Source organism: Lacerta agilis, chromosome 10 (genome assembly GCF_009819535.1).
Source record: "Lacerta agilis isolate rLacAgi1 chromosome 10, rLacAgi1.pri, whole genome shotgun sequence".
NCBI lineage: Eukaryota > Metazoa > Chordata > Lepidosauria > Squamata > Lacertidae > Lacerta > Lacerta agilis.
In genome coordinates this window covers 34524232-34542601 of record NC_046321.1, presented here as the reverse complement: position 1 = coordinate 34542601, position 18370 = coordinate 34524232, and the positions used below count along the sequence as shown (strand labels likewise).

The 18370-nt window shown below is 42.2% G+C and overlaps 1 protein-coding gene across 1 annotated transcript in view; it reads left to right on the top strand.

The window, feature by feature from the left end:
• CRADD (CASP2 and RIPK1 domain containing adaptor with death domain) overlaps window positions 1–17461 on the top strand; it is a 30667-nt gene extending 13206 nt beyond the window's left edge. Inside the window, exon 3 of the mRNA XM_033162734.1 lies at window positions 17048–17461. Coding sequence (XP_033018625.1) covers window positions 17048–17349 — 302 coding nt within the window. The 3' untranslated portion in view covers window positions 17350–17461. The remainder of the gene's footprint in view (window positions 1–17047) is intronic.
• Window positions 17462–18370: the final 909 nt, after the last annotated feature.

Below are 18370 nucleotides of genomic sequence, written 5' to 3'. Positions count from 1 at the left end.
TTCCTCTGAGTTCTTTAGTCTCATCCCCCTGAAAAAGAGAGTCATTAATACTGGAAACTTCCATAAACCAAAACCAACTCCTTCATGGGAGCAATTGTGCTGTCACAACTGACGGGAGTTGTGTTTTGATTCTAGACTTCAATTTCAGCATTGCTTAAAATGATGTTTTAAGGTGATACGAGACTTCTCTTTTGTTTCTTTCTGTGCTGAATTTTTAAAGAATGCATTTGCTCCGAATGTTTCTTTGAATTGCTTCCAGAACATAAACACAAGGCACGGCTTAATACCTAACCTTTCTGGAATGTATTTTATGTTACGAAGCGAGGAGTGCCTTTCATTATGGATTTCCAATTAAATTATTCCCTGATTGTGTCTAAGATAGTGAAATGGCTGTTGCCTTTCTGACTCTGGTCATCTTACCTCAAAAAGGATGTAACACAGTGATTCAGAAAAGGGCAACAAAAATGACCAAGAGGATGGATCAGCTCCCCTATGAAGGAAGATTACAACTGTTGGGGATTTTTGTTTAGAGAAAAGGCAAGTAAGAGGCAAAATTATGGATTTTCTGTAGAAAGTGGATAGAAATAGATTTTTTTCTCCCTCCCTCCCTCTCATAACACTAGATTCAAGGCAGATAAAAGAAAGTACAGTGGTACCTCAGGTTAAGAACGTAATTCGTTCTAGAGGTCCATTCTCCAATGGGGCCTCCTGCTGCTGCTGCGCTGCTGGCACACGATTTCCATTCTTATCCTGAGGCAAAGTTCTTAACCTGGAGCAACCACTTCCTGGTTAGCGGAGTTTGTAACCTGAAGTGTCTGTAACCCGAGATACCACTGTACTTCTTCCTACAGCACTTAGTTAAACTAGAGAACTCACTCCCACAAGAGGCTATGTTCTCTGATGACCATGTTCTCCCTCCACTGTTGGAGGCAGTGATGCTTCCAGTTTCTGGAAACTGCAGGAGTGGTGAGTGCTGTTGTGCTATGGTCTTGCTTGTGCGATTCCCATAGGCTTTTTCAGAAAAATGGAGGACCCAAAAAAGCCAGTTTGTCTGGCCTCCAAAACCTCATTCAATGGTGGCGGCGGCAAAAAGAAATAAATCTAAAGTATTGATTGAGCTGCCAGTCCAGTACCCTGATGGGGATGCAACCCAAGCTCTCTCCAGTCAACAGATTCATAATTTGATGGGTAGGGAGGGGGTGATAAGCTCTCTGAGATCTGCTAAGGAGGGAGACTGTGTGCTTGCAAGTATAGGACGCCCCTCCCCAAACTGCTAGCATATAGCTCTCCAGGGTAGATGCCCAAGTCAATGGCGAATTCCTCAGTCCAGAAATGGTTAGCCATTCCTACGATAGACAACTTAAGGTCACGTGAACAACTCCCACTAAAATTTGCTGCGGGGAATGCAGGTATGTTGTTATTAAAGGGCAAGTCATCCTCACCTTAAGCAAGGCATTGTCTACCAGCAAGGAAGACTGTTATGCTAGATGTGCTTACTAGAAAGAGCAAGACCCACTGAACAAAGTGGGATCATTTCTAAGAAAACATGTGTAAGTTTAGGCTGTTGTTCTCTTTCTACTGTAACTGTTAGTTAATTAGTATCAGTGAAGACTTCTGTAATTTTGCTCTTGCGATCAACTCAAATGGTAGCAGCATAGCCTTGAAGAGACAGTTTTGTTAATGTGCAATCAGTATTAGCGTAAAAGCGTGTGGTTGTCACAATGCGTTTCCTTGTATTGAAGAGTTACCGTAGTTAAGTATAAAGCTCTCAAGTTCAAGGGGGCAGGAGCTGTCTTAATGAAGAACAGCTTCAAAGGTTTTCAGTAGAGATAAAATTCCAGGAAAGGTGCAACGTGTTTCCCTACTAAGAATTTTCTGTTTTGCATTTTCTAAGAAATCTTGATGTCATCAGGAATGGTGAAGTTCCTCTCTCCCTTTTTGGAACAGTTGCATGTAAGAACAAGTGAAAGATTTGGATGCAGTCCAGGACTCATGGAAGTCAATGGCAAAATTCTTGTTAGGGAGTGTGTGTGTGGTTCTTGCTGTCACCCTTGAGCTGGTTTAAGTAAGAACAAGTACTGTACCTATTTGTCTGTCTGTCTGTCTGTCTGTCTGTCTGTCTGTCTGTTTGTTTGTTTGCTTGCTTGTTTGTTTGCTTGTTTGCTTGTTTGCTTGCTTGCTTCTAGGTTGAGGCTTTTGGGGATGTCAGGCACACCTCAAAACAACACCAGACAGTATCGACCTCTACACTGATCTAGGTAGTCGGAATGACAAACCAGGGACTGTGAGGATCAGTGCAGGTAGCATAGTTCAAACAGTGATCTTTGGCACACAAGCACCACACTAAAGTTGTACCTCTGCCATGGATGGTGCTATATACTGAATGTAAATGCCCTACTGTAGTGGTGCCTGTCTGACGGCAAAATACTGTCATACTAAGAGTTCTAGTGAAATGCTTCATTTGAAAATGTGAATCTTTTAGTATTTAGAGGTGAAGGAGTAAGGCAGCAAAAATGTAAAAAAATAAATAAATTGCTAAATGTGGGAAAATAACAGTTTTAATTATAGAGATAATAATCTTTTGAAGCTACTGTTTCAAAACATCTTTGGCTGTGTGCCAGCAGTCCAAAGCCAAAACATGTGTAATTGAGCTTGTTTGTATTTCTCTCCTGTTAGGCATGTATCTTTCATTTCTCTTCTATCTGTACTATTTACATTTTAGATTCCAAGCCCCTTGGTAGCAGAAACCAATGGGGTTGGGTTTTTTGCTATCTGACTCTTCAAAGTGGTGCTGCATAAATACCCTCTGCCATGTTTACTATCGAACCTCATAACATATTAACATAGAATCATAGAATTGGAAGATAACCCTGAGAATCACCTAGTCTAATCCCCTGCAATGCAAGAATATGCAGCTATCCCTTATGTCTTCCTTGTCCCAGCCATTTTTGTAACTGTCAAATGTTGGAGGGGTGGGCAAATACAGGCTTTCAGAATCATGGTAGACATGGATTTTAAAAAGAACACCTTCATGCTTGTTTAATGAAAAATAAAATTCTTCTGCAGCTACTGAACTGCTCGCGTAATCCAATGTGTTTAACAGTGAGAGATTTCCAAGAAGGCAGGAAACTGTAAAAGGGCAAGGCTTTCCAAGCTCTCCTGTTTGGTTTACAAAACCCTTGTGTTTTTTATGCTAGAACTCCCTCCGCCCCCCCCTCCTCTTTCTCAGAATCCCATCTCTAGGAAATCCAGAGTGCTGCAGAACTGTGAAGCACTTAGATTTGCAACAGACGACTCAAAGTCTCATGCTTGAAATAATCTGGTTTTCAAAACACAAACAAACCCACCAAACAACCCTCTTACATGTATGTAGCCCTTCTTGCTGCCCCCCCCTCTTGCTTTGTAGAGTGACTTGATAAAGGCAAGCTTTGGATAAAGGTGAAATAAAACACTGGTTAGAAAAAGATTGTGATCCTGGCATTGTGGGAGTTATCTGAAATTTCTTAAACAAATTAAAATCTAGACAGATGTGAAGGTTTCAGTGACACCTTGAATCTGATCTCAGGCTATAAAGTGGAGTGTAATAATGTGGAGTGTTTTGTCAGTAAAATTTGTACACTCCGTTTTTAGTATTATTTGTATTATTTAGCATTTGTTTTTAGTATTATAGTTACCATATTACAAAAAATCTGTTAAACTGACATGAAGGTGGAGCAAGAAAATTATTTGCTGCTTGACAGATATGCATGTATTTGTTAAGCCTGCCTCAACTTGTCAGAAGAAACTGCTTAATAGTTGTAACTATAGTGGTTGTATAACTATAGTAGTTGTATTAAGTTTCCTAAGGCACATGAAAGCTTGCTTATTTGTGTTTGCAGCCCAATCCTGCCCACATTTATTCAGGAGGAAGTTCCACTGAATTTAAAAGAGCTTAGGCTACTTGTAAGTAATGTGCAGGACAGTAGCCTTCATTTTATTTGTCAACACAAACTCTACCAAGTTCAGGCATAAAATAATATAAAACATCTTGGTACTGATTGCTGGAACAGCTCTTGTTTGGTACAATAGCTGTACCAAACTTCTCTCAAGTGTTTCTTACTCTCAGGGATACCACAGTCCTTTTATTTGTTTTTGCTTTGCAAAACCCTTCTTTCCTATGGAACATCCTGTGGAATGAAGGCTATGTTTCTGTGAATTAGCGTACAACAGTACCTAATTGCTGCTGGTGATGAACGTAGTCTTAAGTCATGTAGTGCAGACTTTTATTTTCATTTTTGCGTTATTCAGGAGCTCCAGGCTTTCACCAGCAGTTTTATAGTACAACATGTGTTGGAGGAGATCATGCACTCAACGCAGGCAATTTAGAGCTTATTAAGAACAGCATGGTCTTCGAGGCAGTGGAGGGACTTAATTGGTATCCTAAAGCTGCTAGACACCCCTCTATTTCTTGTTCTATATCGCCTTTCCTACATGATTGCTCTTTCTACCTTTCTAGCCAGTGGCAGTAAATTGGACAAAGTACATGGCTAGAAAAGACTCCCTAGAAAAGACCCTGATGTTGGGAAAGATGGAGGGCACAAGGAGAAGGGGACGACAGAGGATGAGATGGTTGGACAGTATTCTCGAAGCTACTAACATGAGTTTGGCCAAACTGCGGGAGGCAGTGAAGGATAGGCGTGCCTGGCGTGCTCTGGTCCATGGGATCACAAAGAGTCGGACACGACTGAAGGACTAAACAATAACAACAACAACATTGCAACTGTGTGTTTTACCAATGTATATATTTTTGTTGCTTATGTTGTGCCTCTGTCATGTACAGTAATACCTCCGCAAACGTCCGCCTTCTCTAGCGTCCATTCCTGTGAATGTCCGCGGCAAACCCAGAACGGGTTACTTCCGGGTTTGCCGCATGTGCAGAAGTGCTAAATCACGCTTTGCGCAAAAGTGCAAACTGCTCTGTGCGCATGCGCAGATGTGGCACTTTGCCCTGCGTCCTTTTCAGCTAGCAACCAGGACTCCAGAATGGATCCCGGCCGCAAAACGAAGTACGACTGTACTGTATTTGCAGCAAATTGAAATAAGTCTTATTTTTATAATGTGTACACTTACACCCCATACAGCAGGGCATTGATAACTCTAACAATGATTTAAATAACACCGTGCACCCTTCTCTCCCACAAGCATGCTATTCCTTGCACATACCTGCATGTAACTTCTTGTCTCCTATTGGACAGTGACACACACTGGGCAAGTGTGTAAACTTAAGGCTTTTCTGTACAAGGAAGCAACTACAGAAGGCCCAAGAAGGACTTGTGTATCTATTTTTTTTTGCTTTCCTTACCATTTTCTCTGAGGTACCTGTGATGTGGCAATTGCTCCCCCGTGCATCACAATGGGTTTTTCACTAGCAACTGATAAAACATCTCACTGTTCACACACCTGTCTCTGCGTCTGAATAATGGAGTCATATTTCTGTCTTGAAAACCTTGCATTTATAGGCCATAATTTATCTCATTTGTGTGGTCAGGGTGTGTATCAGCTGTGGAGTCGAGAGTTTCTTAAACTCTATTATTCACTTTGTGGATTTGCAGTTTCTTTTCATGCTTGTGTTTTGAGTCCCTGTGGGAACCCCATCCATGTGCTGGTTAATTATTTATAAGTGGTCAATACTATACTAGGTTTACAGTAGGTTTATTTTGGACTGTGGTTTGCATTCCCTGGTATTGTTTTGCTTGAGAGCCAGAGCTCCACCAGAGTATTTTCATAGCAAGAACCTGTTTTCATGTGATGGGTGGGAGGGAGGATATGAACCCGATACACCAGCACTGCATAAACACAATACAAACAGTTGACAAGCCAGATATCCTGAAATGGAACATGGCCTCTGAGTTTGCAAGGATCAGTCTGAAAGAAAGTTGTTTGTTTTTTGAAATTCTACAAATGAATAAAATAAAAATAAACCCTAAGATTTTCAAGGATGCTGAACTGTACTCTCCGTCAAAACAAAATAAAAATTTTAAAAAATCCTTCCAGTAGCACCTTAGAGACCAACTAAGTTTGTTCTTGGTATGAGCTTGTGTGTGTGTGTGTGTGTGTGTGTGCGCGCATGTGCATGCTTAGTTGGTCTCTAAGGTGCTACTGGAAGGATTTTTTTTTAAAAAATTTTTGACTATGGCAGACCAACACGGCTACCGACTTGTAACTGTACTCTCAGTATCAATGTTTTCCACAGCCTCTGGGTACCTAAAATGCATAAACTAGATTAACTGTAGGTGGTCCTGAGGCACCAGTGCAGCCGTCAGGAAGTCTTATGAAAGTTCTCAACAAATATCTCCTCAAAAATCCACAATGCCCATAGCATTTTTGTTCCTGTTTTTTGCCCTTTTATATGTGGCAGCCATTTTGTGTTGCCATTTTCTGACTGGCACCCATCAAAATTCTAAATGTGCCCATTGCCCCCCTAGAAGGTTGTCAGCCCCTGGTATAGAGTAAAATGGATTTTTCTTAAATCCTTCTCTAGTGTCGCTATGTCCATTAAGACCCATTAAGTGCACCGGGACCAGTTTACCTACAAGATCACCTCCCCTCATATGTACCCACTCAACTGATTTGGTCGGTGGAATCGGCACAACTACAGTTGCCACACAACACCTGTTCCACATTTGTAAGAACTCAATCGTTTCCTGCGGCAGCCCCTGCACTGTGGAACTCCCTGCCTCTTGAGATCAAGCAGGCGACATCACTTACACACTTTTTAGCGCCTGCTTAAAAACATTCCTGTTTAGACAAGCCTACCCAGATACTTAGAAAGCTGGGGTAATATAAATCTGTTTTGGTATTTTAACTTTTGTATGTTTTAAAGTAGGGCTGTAATTGTATTTTTTCTTGATTTCATTGTTTTATCTTTTTATAAACCACTTTGTTTTCTCAATCAGTAGTTACTACTGTTTTTAGTTAATCAGCCTCTGTTTTTAGTTACTACTGTTTTTGGTTACTACTTTAGTTACTTTTAGTTACTACTTTAGCTACTCCTAGGATTCAGTTTTGTAACAAGGCTGGTACTGACCTCAGAGATTTATCACTGTACAGTGGTACCTTGGTTCTCAAACTTAATCCGTTCTGGAAGTCCGTTCCAAAACCAAAGCGTTCTAAAACCAAGGCGCACTTTCCCATAGAAAGTAATGCATAATGGATTAATCCGTTCCAGACTTTTAAAAACATCCCCTAAAACTGCAATTTAACATGAATTTTACTATCTAACGAGACCATTGATCCATAAAATGAAAGCAATAATCAATGTACTGTACTGTAAAAGAATTAAGACAGTATTGTAGATGATAAAAATAAAAATTAATTTTTTTCTTACCTGCACTGATAATTGTCATTGGGGGGCTTTTATCCATTTCCTCAGTCACACAATCAATCAATCAGTAGCTGAACTGGGTTCTACGCAGTCACAAAAACAAATTAACCGAAAAAACCTCAAAAACAAAAATGCATTATAAATAGCAAAAACAAAAGCACCAAACTTAATCCGTTCCAGAAGCCCATTTGACTTCCGAAATGTTCAAAAACCTAGGCACAGCTTCTGACTGGTGCACGTCCCCCGGAAAAATAGCCGACAGCTGCATCAAACATTCGGCTTCCGAAAATCGTTTGAAAACTGGAACACTTACTTCTGGGTTTTCGGTATTTGAGAACCAAGGCATTTGAGAATGAAGGTACCACTGTATCTGCGTACAGAATAAGCATACAAAGATTCCAGAACCAGTAAACATTTTTGGAGGGGGTGCTGCGTGGACAAGGAATTGCTATAATACTCCTGTGACACATTTTCCCACCTTTGACATGCTACATGAATTCAGGGAAATCATTGTATTTATTTACTCTCTTATGTTGCCTGGCCTTTGGAGTTTAATTTATGTCTCTTTTCAGGACTCGCCTTTTGATTTTTGATGTTGTTGTTTTTTACCCTTGACCTGGAAGTGAATCCCACTTTGATCTTGTGGCATTCTTACCAGCACCCACCCTTCCGTACCCCTGGCAGAATATTTCACAAGATCCCTGTCTGCACGCCCACCGGAGTGTCCACATCAACTGTTTGCAAATTGCTACAATATAGGCTCAAGTTGAAAACCCATGATTAGTAAGCAGTCTATAGCTCCCAGGTAAGTCTCCTGTGTTTATTCCCTAAACATCCTTTTGGAGTGAAAGGTGGAACAGAAATCTAATAGCCAAGTAGATTAAAAGGGAAGGAAACAGCAAAAGTAATTGAACTTGTCTTGACTGAGAAGCTCCAAATGACTAGAAATATACTTAGCTGAAAGATGAGTGGGATCATCTTTCAACCGAACCTTCGTTTCAGGGGAGCTGTCATTCAGGCCAGGTGTGCTGAGAGTGGTTAGATTGTTTTACACTGACTTCATTTCAGTTCTGAAAGAAAGACAGAGGTTCCTTTCAGTGCTAGCTCCAAGTTTTGGCTTGCTACTTTACTTCTTATTATTATTCTATCCCACCTTTCCACCTACTAGATTAAGGTGTCGTACGGGGGTTCCCCCCTCCTCTTTTCATCCTGTGAACGTGAGGTTAGGCTGAGAAACGGTGACTGGCCCAAGGTCACCCCATGTCTTTCATGGCTGAGTGGGGATTTGAACCCTGGTTTCTCAGATCCTAGTCAAAGAACACTAACCAGTATGCCACACTGGCTCTGAATCTGAGCATCATTCCTCCCTAAATTGGTCTACTAACCTTTCTACTACAGTGGTACCTCTGGTTACGAATGCTTCTGGTTACAAACGCTTCAGGTTACAAGCTCCGCTAACCTGGAAGTAGCTGCTCCTGGTTGCAAACTTTGCCCCAGGATGCGAACAGAAATCACGCACCAGAGGTGCCCCATTAGCGAAAGAGTGCCTCAGGATAAGAACAGTTTCAACTTCAGAACGGACCTCCGGAACAAATTAAGTTCCTAACCAGAGGTACCACTCTGTAGCCACTGCCCCTTCACTCGTTCTCTTCTTCTGAGCCCAACCTGTATTTGCAAGGAGAGAGCAAGATAAGCAGAGGTTGCTCCTTCTCCTTGTTCCCGTTGACAGGGCTTCATAGGTCTCCAGGGTCCCCCGGCTAGAGGGTGGGTCTTTGCAAGAGCCGACCCTTAACCTTGGCCCCATTGTAAACTTATCCAGGCAACAGCCAGTTTGACAGATATTTGGAACATGCTGTAGTAGAGGGATATCTGCATATATGCCCTGTTGATGAGCCTCCCAGGGACATCTGCCTTGCCACTCATGGACTGGAAAGCTGAACTAGATGTATGCTAAGCTAGATGTTCTGATGAGTGTTTTTTCTGTAACAAAGCAGCATTGGTTGTAATTGGAACTAAAAATAACTGTAACTGTTTTACTATAATCTCTGAGCTTAACTGCATTATATAACCGCCTCTCGTAAATGGCAATTATTTTTATGATTGTAAGAGCAAACAGCTGTAGCAGAAATCCCAGATCCATGACCTCAGTTGTTGTGATGCTGCCTGTGCAAATTTTCTTCTTTAGTAATTGCTGTAATGAAAATTTTGCCCAGTCTTGTTGATTGTTTTGCAAGCATCCTATAGATGATACTTGACAGGCTTTGCGAAGAGAGAGAAAGGAGTGAGATTACCATGAGAGCTCCACTGTTTACCATAAAGACTGCATTCAGACTATCATAATACAGTTTATTAAGCCAATATTTGAACAAGCCTTATGACCCTCCGTTTGCAAAAGCCAGGAAACAAACCAGTTAAACTTAATTTCTCCTTATTTATAAACTGTGAAGCTATGGTTAACAACTTCAGAACAGCTTCAAACCATAGTTTCATAACGTGGCTTGTTTGGAAGCCTTGATGTAACAGAAAACTATGGTTAACTGAAGACTTCTCGGTTTGCCTGCCTACACAAAAGGGGAAGTGAAATGGCTGCATTTAGGGTCCCAAGGCTCATTCCCTCTTGTTGAAGATGTTGGATACATGGGCATAGGTTTTTTCTTCAGTTAAGGGTCTCCTGAGATAAATCCTGAAAGGCCAAGATGGGATTTTCTCCATATCAGAAGTTGGTTGAGTTTCTGAGGTTGTCCCATATTTCTTCTTTCTTTTTGTACCAGGCGGAGCACATGATTATATCTCGTGGAGGGGCGTTGGCTTTTGGCATGGGCCTTAGAACTCTGTGTGCCCTTTCCAGATCGTCTACTTTGAGTTTCAGGTTTGGAATTGGGGTTTTTAGCCAGCATACGATGAGATCGGCCGGGTTTTTGTCCTCCATTTTCTCGGGGAAATTGCGGAAGAGGATATTGCAGCATCTACTGTGATCTTCAGGGTCTGCTAGTTTAATTCTCGCTTCCATGCTCTCTCTTTCTTGGCAGCTATCCATATCAGCTAATTTACTTTTCAGACATGTGTTTTCCTCTTAGAGTTGCTCTGTTTGTTTTAGTTGCATCTGGTTTTCCTTTTCTGGAGTGGAGATGGTAATTTTGACTCACAGGCAGTTTTAATTTCACTGTGGGGCCCACGGGACCTGTATGTCGGGTCCATGGGTTAGGGCTAAGGCAACCGTCTTCAGTGGTTCAGGCCACTTGCATGGATGCCAGTACAGTTCTCCAAAGAAAAAGAAGAAAATAATATAATAATATAAATCAATAAATTCCGGCAGGGGAGGGCCTGTGCTGCATTTGTTATTCCTGGGCTGGTCTCTGGTGTGCAGCTTCCCCCTGAGCCCCGGCCTGCTCTTTTCATCAGCCACGGGGGAGATAGGCTCGGGGTCGGGCCTGGGCTAGGCTGAGTGATTCCTTGCGGTGTCCCAGGCCCTCCCAGTACCCTCCTACCTCTCTTCCTTGGTGATGGTGGTGGCAGTGGTTGCAGCAGCAGTCGCCGTAAGTTGGTGCTCGGCTGGGGGTGAGGTAGCTTTTCCTTGCCTCCTGTTTTCCTTTTTTTTGTGTGTTTGGCTCTAGAGGTCTCCAGGCCCTGGAGCTCCGCTAGGTCGTCAGCGGGGTACTCTTGGTCCCAGCAGGATTGAAGTTGTTGGGGGGGGGGCTGGAGGCGCTGTGTGGCCTCCTTGGTTGTCATGCTGGACACCCCTGATTCCCCCCAGTCGTGGCGGCGGCAACGCAAGGACTAACCAGGTAGCGCAGTTGGTGCTAGCGGTCTTCAGGAGCTCTGCGCGGCCATGTCCCCGCTAATACAGTATTTTCAGCTTCTCCCCTTATCCCTCTGCTTGAATAAAATCTCTAGTTGGATCAATAGGAAAGCATCTACCATCCCTGTCCTTTTAGGAGTTCTTGTTTCCATGAAGTCAAGAGAATCAGCGCCTTTGGTTATGTGTTTCCTGTTGTGACTGTTGAAATATTCAAATTGTACTGAAAATGTGACTGTTTTTACCTGTGTTGGCTTGATGAAACAAGCATCTGTTTCAAAGAGGGCAAATTGGAGAATAGTCATTTTAAAGGCTATTTCAGTATGAATCTGAGAATCTTTACCAGTGTGTTACACAGATTTCAGCCTTGTGCCTTTGTTTGTGCTGTCAAGGGCACCTAGCGTTAAATCACCTCGTGTCCTAATCTTTCAGCTGTTGTTTACGGCCATAATTTCTTGTGGGGTTGACTTGGGGGCACAAAATGAAACCTGTTCTTTGTATTAAAACTGTAACGTGGGTGACTTAAAAAATGATGCTCCTTGCCACATTTGCCAATTGGTATATACTTACTCTTGTATTATGTGATCAACTCCTAAAGCACCCCTAGTATGGACCCCTTGTTCTTCCTCTCTGCGTTTGTTACAAAGATGATCTTGCAGTTTTAGCATTTCACACTCCCAGCAGCAGCCACTCTAGCATTCAGGGCAGATTTATCACTTAATTCAGTGAGTGATTTTGAATTTCTTCCTGAGGGAGTTGAATGCATTTAACCTTTCATGGCTACACGTATCCACTATTCATTGCATGTTGGACTTGCGGGCTGTTGAATTCTCTCCTCCCTTGGAGGAATGTATCTCCTTTGTTAGAGAAAAAAGCTGCATCAGTGACCATACAGTTGTGTTATAAAAATAGAATTAAGTAGACTTTAGCAAGTGTGAAAAGAATTGTTTTATTTGCATTAGTTATTATTTCTGTTGAGACTGTGGACATGACTGTGGAACAATCTTTTGTTTACCTCTCTCTTAAGGCATTGCAATGTAAAATTATAGATACAGTGGTATCTTGGTTCTCAAACTTAATCCGTTCTCGAAGTCAGTTCCAAAACCAAAGCGTTCCAAAACCAAGGTGCACTTTCACATAGAAAGCAATGCAAAATGGATTAATCCATTCCAGACTTTTAAAAACAACCCCTAAAACAGCAATTTAACATGAATTTTACTATCTAACGAGACCATTGATCCATAAAATGAAAGCACTAAACAATATACTGCAGTCACACAATCAATCAATCTGTAGCTGAACTGGGTTCCACACAGTCACACACAAAAAGAGCCGCAGAAACAAAAATGCAAAATAAATAACAAAAACAGACAGACGTCAGCATAACACTCAAATCAGAAGCGTAACACTCAAAATGGAGCACATTTGGCTTCCGGGAAAAGTTCGCAAACTGGAACACTTACTTCCAGTTTTACAGTGTTTGGATTCCAAGTTGTTTGAGCAGCAAGGCATTTGAGAACCAAGGTACCCTCCCTCTCCCTAATATCTTACTTTACTGAATATATACATATATATAACATAGAACATAAAAAGACCCTGCTGAACCAGGCCAAGGGTCCAGCATCCTGTTCTCACAGTGGCCAACCAGATGCCTTTTGGGTGATCACAAGCAGGACTTGAGAGCAACAGCACACTACCCACCTGAAATTCTCAGCAACTGGTATTCAAAGACATACTGCCTCTGTTCCTAAAGGTAGCATATAGCTATCATGACTAGTAGACTTGTTCTTCTCTAATTCCATTTTAAAGCCATTTAATTTGGTGGCTAGTAGCCACGGATAGCCTTATTCACCACCGATTTGTGTAATCCTCTTTTAAAGCCAAAATCCATTTGTTATGTACAGTATAATTAGATACCACTCTTGGAAATATGCTATGTATTTTTTACACATCTCCAGTATACATCCACATAACATTCTTCTAAATTAATTGGCCTTGTATTATTATCTTCATTGTTCCTGAATAAATCACAAAACACTTCATTTGCCTAGTTCCCACGATTTTAAAGTGGCATTTGCCATATGGAGCTGTAGAAGAAGCAGCCACGGTGATGCCGTAGCAAAGTGTGGAATTCCTATCTGGAGGAGTTCATAATCTAATAAAAAAGGCTTGAGCAAAACCAGCGTTGAGCAGTGCTTTCCTGGAAATGAAGCAAGTGGTGAGCGGTTGCTATAGCTGCAGTGCTTCGAGGAACATATGGCCTTTTAGGAATCACTGGAGACCTTCCTGCTGCGCTGCACTAACAAATCGTTGCTTCAGTACAAGCATAACCTCTGCAGTGACCTGCTTATTCGGGTATGTCTGCTGTGCATGGAAATCCTGTCTTGATCACAAACAGGGAACTAGAAGAAAATGCTGAGAGATAGGCAAAAGCATTTCCCCCAATCAGAAATAGTTTAACTAAATTTATCGCACTGTTTGCATACAGCCCTCTGAAAAATCACTTCTGTATTAAAACATGCCAGTTTCTAACAGGACACATTCACTGCTACTTCCATGCCAAGCTACTGCTTGTCTGAATGGTAGAGCTGGGTAGAGCTGGGCACTGTTTACCAGTAGCAGGCAGTGTGGTGGGTTGGCAGCACACACTTCTGACCTCCTGTTGCCCGTGTCACTGCAACAGAGTGAGATGGAGAAGGGGAAGCAGTGAGGAGGTGGCGAGGATGACATGGTGCGAATGCAACAGTGGAGCCAATCCCCTCTTCATCCCAGTGTGCAGCAGCAACGCAGAAGGTCACATGGCCACCACTGGCACACCTACTAGCCACTACTAGTGTTTATTCTACCCACAAGTGTTGTTGTTCAGTCGTGTCCGACTCTTCGTGACCCCATGGACCAGAGCATGCCAGGCACGCCTATCTTTCACTGCCTCCCGCAGTTTGGCCAAACTCAAGTACTTCTACCTTATCTCATTTCTCAGGCTAGAAGGCCTAGTCAACTGAACCTTCAATGCTTTAGTTTGTTTTTTTCACCATGGTAGGATGTCTCACCATTGCCACGAAGTGTGCACCAGGTTTTGGGTGTCAGTGAGGTTAGAACCCAAAAACCAACCTCTCAAATTTGCAGCTGTAGCAGGAAGAGAATTCATACAACCATTTCTCATCTATCTGATGATGATAACCCCTGTATGTAGAACAACCTCTTTCTTGCATCAGCAGAGTGCTTTAGGATCTTTGCCTTTGGCTCAAAGCTGTCATAGCCAAAGCCACCCATCTGAATCCAGAACTCCAAGGTCCAAGACAAGTACAGTACTCTTATTTATGCCAGCTGGGTCTCATGGGAGTTGTAATGTAAAACATCTGGAGGGAAACAGGTTGGGGAAGCCTATGGTAGAGCATACAGGGGTTTGGGGAGCGACTTCGCTGAACAGCTGTGTAGTAATGCCTGCTTCATACAATGTGATGATTGCAACCAGTACAAGAAGCTGTAGTTTCTGAATTGGACATAATATCATACCTCTCAGGCCTTCTACAATATTGTGTTCCCTTCCTATATAAATTTTCTTTTGTCTGCCTGACAGCTTCATTATATTTCCAGTCAAGTAAAATTGAAAAGAGCATAGCTATACAATACTTAGCATGGAAAACTAAATCGTTTGGCTTTCTCGGTTATAGTAATGATTGACTACTTAAAGAACACTAGCAAAATGCTAAATTGCTATTCTGATGGTATCTTGAAGGGAGTAAAGATAAACTGCTTTAAGATAGTTGTGATTATTATTCCTCCATATCTCTCTGTCTCTCTGTCTCTCTCTCTCTCTCTCCGTCTCCCCCCCCAACACACACACACTTCTCCATGTGATAGTGAAATATTGCTTGTGGCAAGGATCATATCTGTTATATCCACCACAAAGAGATGTTGAGATTTTTGCATGATGTCATCTATTTCAAAAGGAAGCAGCCAGCAGTAATGGGCCTCTTAATGGGCTATCTACTGCAACAAAGTAGAACACTTATGGTATTTTTAACATCCAGTACGTTCACCTTTCAAGCAAGAGCTTATTCCTTTGAAATGTGTACATGTTAGACTTTTAAGACAATCTGAATTGGACCAAAAAGATCTACCTAATCCATCATCTTGTTTGTATCTGCAGCCACATGCCTCTGAAAAAGCCACAATCCCTCTTGAGCATGAAGGTTCCATTAGACAACGTATCTCATACTATTAATAGCAAAATGCATGTAGAGTGGTGCTGATCTTTTTTAAAAGACATGTAAGCTAGTAACCAGCACCCCAACTTGTGGGAACAAATTCTATATTAATTATGCACTACATAGCCAATGGTCAGGGAGAGACTGGTCTGCAGCCTTTCTGGAATTCAGTATTCCAAGAAATGAATAAAATAACAAAACAACAATTGGAAGTCAAACCAGAGTTAGTTTATTAAATATATTTCAATGCAACAATCTTGATTTACATAATAAATAATTAAAAAGCCATTTATTACAAGCAGCGAGACGTAATATAACTGTACACTGGAAAGACCTTTCTGGCACAACGATAGACAGAACAGTTTAGGAAACAGCTCTCCTTCAGACATTAACAAATAAACTACAGTTGATAGGTAGAAAGATAAAGAAAGATTGCTTTACCCCGGTGTGGATAAATTTTATAACATATGCCAGTACAGTCGTACCTTGGCATTCAAATGGAATCTGTTCGACTTCCAAAACATTCAGAAACCAAAGTGCATCTTCTGATTGGCTGCAGGAAGCTCCTGCAGCCAATCTGAAGCCGCAGAAGCCGCATTGGATGTTCAGGTTCCAAAGAACATTCGCAAACCGGAACACTCACTTCCAGGTTTGCGGCGTTCAGGAGCCAACATGTCCGAGTATTAAGGCGTTCGGGATCCAAGGTACAACTGTATTCCAGAAAACGAACAAGCCCCACCACCAGCATTTGGGGAAACAGTATAGAACATACCGGTACATTCTGAGCTTCGAGAAGGATTACTACTTCTAGGTTCAGGTGTAGTGGTAGCAATGGAACTTCAGTTGGTTCTTAGTTCACCCTGTTTAAACAAACTTGGGTATTCCTTTACTTTGGAACTTTAACCTTTCTTTGTCACCACACATGTCCAGTGGCCCTAACCTGCACAATATAGATGGATCAAGCTAGCCACATCTCTCAAATGCTACTTCTCTACAGGCTCAATTCACTAACAGTTGAAAATGTGAAATTGCTATGTGCTTTCTTGGGTATTCATCAGCACTGCTACATTTGCATATTTTAGAATGTTCGGGTTGTGGGGACACTTACAGAACTCTATTTTGTACCCATGGACTCCTGAAGTGCAGATACATAAACAGATATTTTGACTCTATTACTAAATGAGAGGGGCGTGGGTGGCACTGTGGGTTAAACCACTGAGCCTAGGGCTTGCTGATCGGAAGGTCGGCGGTTCGAATCCCCGCGATGGGGTGAGCTCCCGTTGCTTGGTCCCTGCTCCTGCCAACCTAGCAGTTCGAAATCACGTCAGAGTGCAAGTAGATAAATAGGTACCGCTCCGGCGGGAAGGTAAATGGCATTTCCTTGCGCTGCTCTGGTTCTCCAGAAGCGGCTTAGTCATGCTGGCCACATGACCCGGAAGCTGTACGCTGGCTCCCTCAGCCAGTAAAGCAAGATGAGCGCCGCAACCCAAGAGTCGTCCTCGACTGGACCTAATGGTCAGGGGTCCCTTTACCTTTACCTTTACCTTTACTAAACGAGATTTATTTATGATCCCTATCTAATGATTGTTGCTTATTAGCTGATTGTTCCCCAATAACAATGTGGCATTAAAAGTGGTAACAATTTTTCATAGTGATATACATTTTCTTTTATTCTAGATGATGAGATACCTGGAATTTCTCAAGATGCTTTGAAGAGTCCACCAACAGATCAGCAGATCAACAAGCTTGCTAGGAGACTTGGACCTGAATGGGAGTGCATTGTATTGTCCCTGGGATTGACGCAAAATGACATTTATCGTTGTAAAGTCAATCACTTATACAATATCCAGTCACAGATTGTGAGTGCATTCGTTTTATGGAGGCAGCGTTTTGGGAACAAAGCTACCGTGGAGAGCCTGTGTACTGGTTTGAAGTCAGGAGAAGTGGATTCTTCTGTGATCCAGCAGATGTTCCAGTGAACCCCTTGTGTGACTGGAGGCTCAAAAGCCCCCCTCTGTATGAAATTGAATCCAACATGTTCACAGAACTGCAAACCGGAAAACATCTGGTGTGCTTCAGTCCCTTTTGAAATGGATATAAGCATGCGGTTGAAGTAGCCCCTCATTGAGGTAGCATTACAGGTAGGAAGAAGCTGCTGCCATTGAGCAGCAATTGGGGCAGAGGAGCTCCCACAGCCTTTGCTCCATTTTCATCAGCCCCAGTTGCCAGTGGTCAGGGATGATTTAGTCCAGCAACCTATGTGTGGGAAACCCAGCCAGATGGCAGCCAGATGGGCGGGGTATAAATAAATTAATAATAATAATAATAATAATAATAATAATAATAGAGAGCCACAAGTTCCCATCCTTGCATTAGGAAATGCAAAGTGACAGAGGCAGCAGCTAGAGGCAGAAAGTAGAAAGTAGAAGGGCTAGCAGAAATAAGCATCCGCCTGTGGGAGCTTATGTGCCAAATGTACAGTGGTACCTCGGTTTTCGAACTTCTCCGTTGACAAACATATCGGCTTTCAGACTCTGTAAACCCGGAAGTAAATGCTTCAGTTTCCGAACAGATCCTGAGGCCTAGCTGTCGGCTATTGAGTTTTTGGTTTTCAAATGTTTCAGAACTCGAACGGTCTTCTGGAATGGATTACATTCGAAAACCGAGGTACCACTGTATACATTACTTAGCCTTTTTCAGGCATTCAATTTACTGATGTAAATACAATCACATGAGGAAAGAGAGTAGGGGAAATTTTTGCCTTCCAACGTAGTGCTTTCCCCCTTTTTTATGGCTGTCTACCATAAGGATGAAGGTCTGAAGTGGTATACAAGTACAGAAGCTTTGCCACTTCAGATCTTCACTGTTGAACTCAAGGAGGGCTATAAAGAAAGGGGAAACAATACTTCAGAGAGAGCAGGATTTGCCAGCATGCCTCTAATGCCCCATCCATGGTTGTCTTCAGATAAGCTGAACCTGTGAGACGTTAGGAGAAATGTC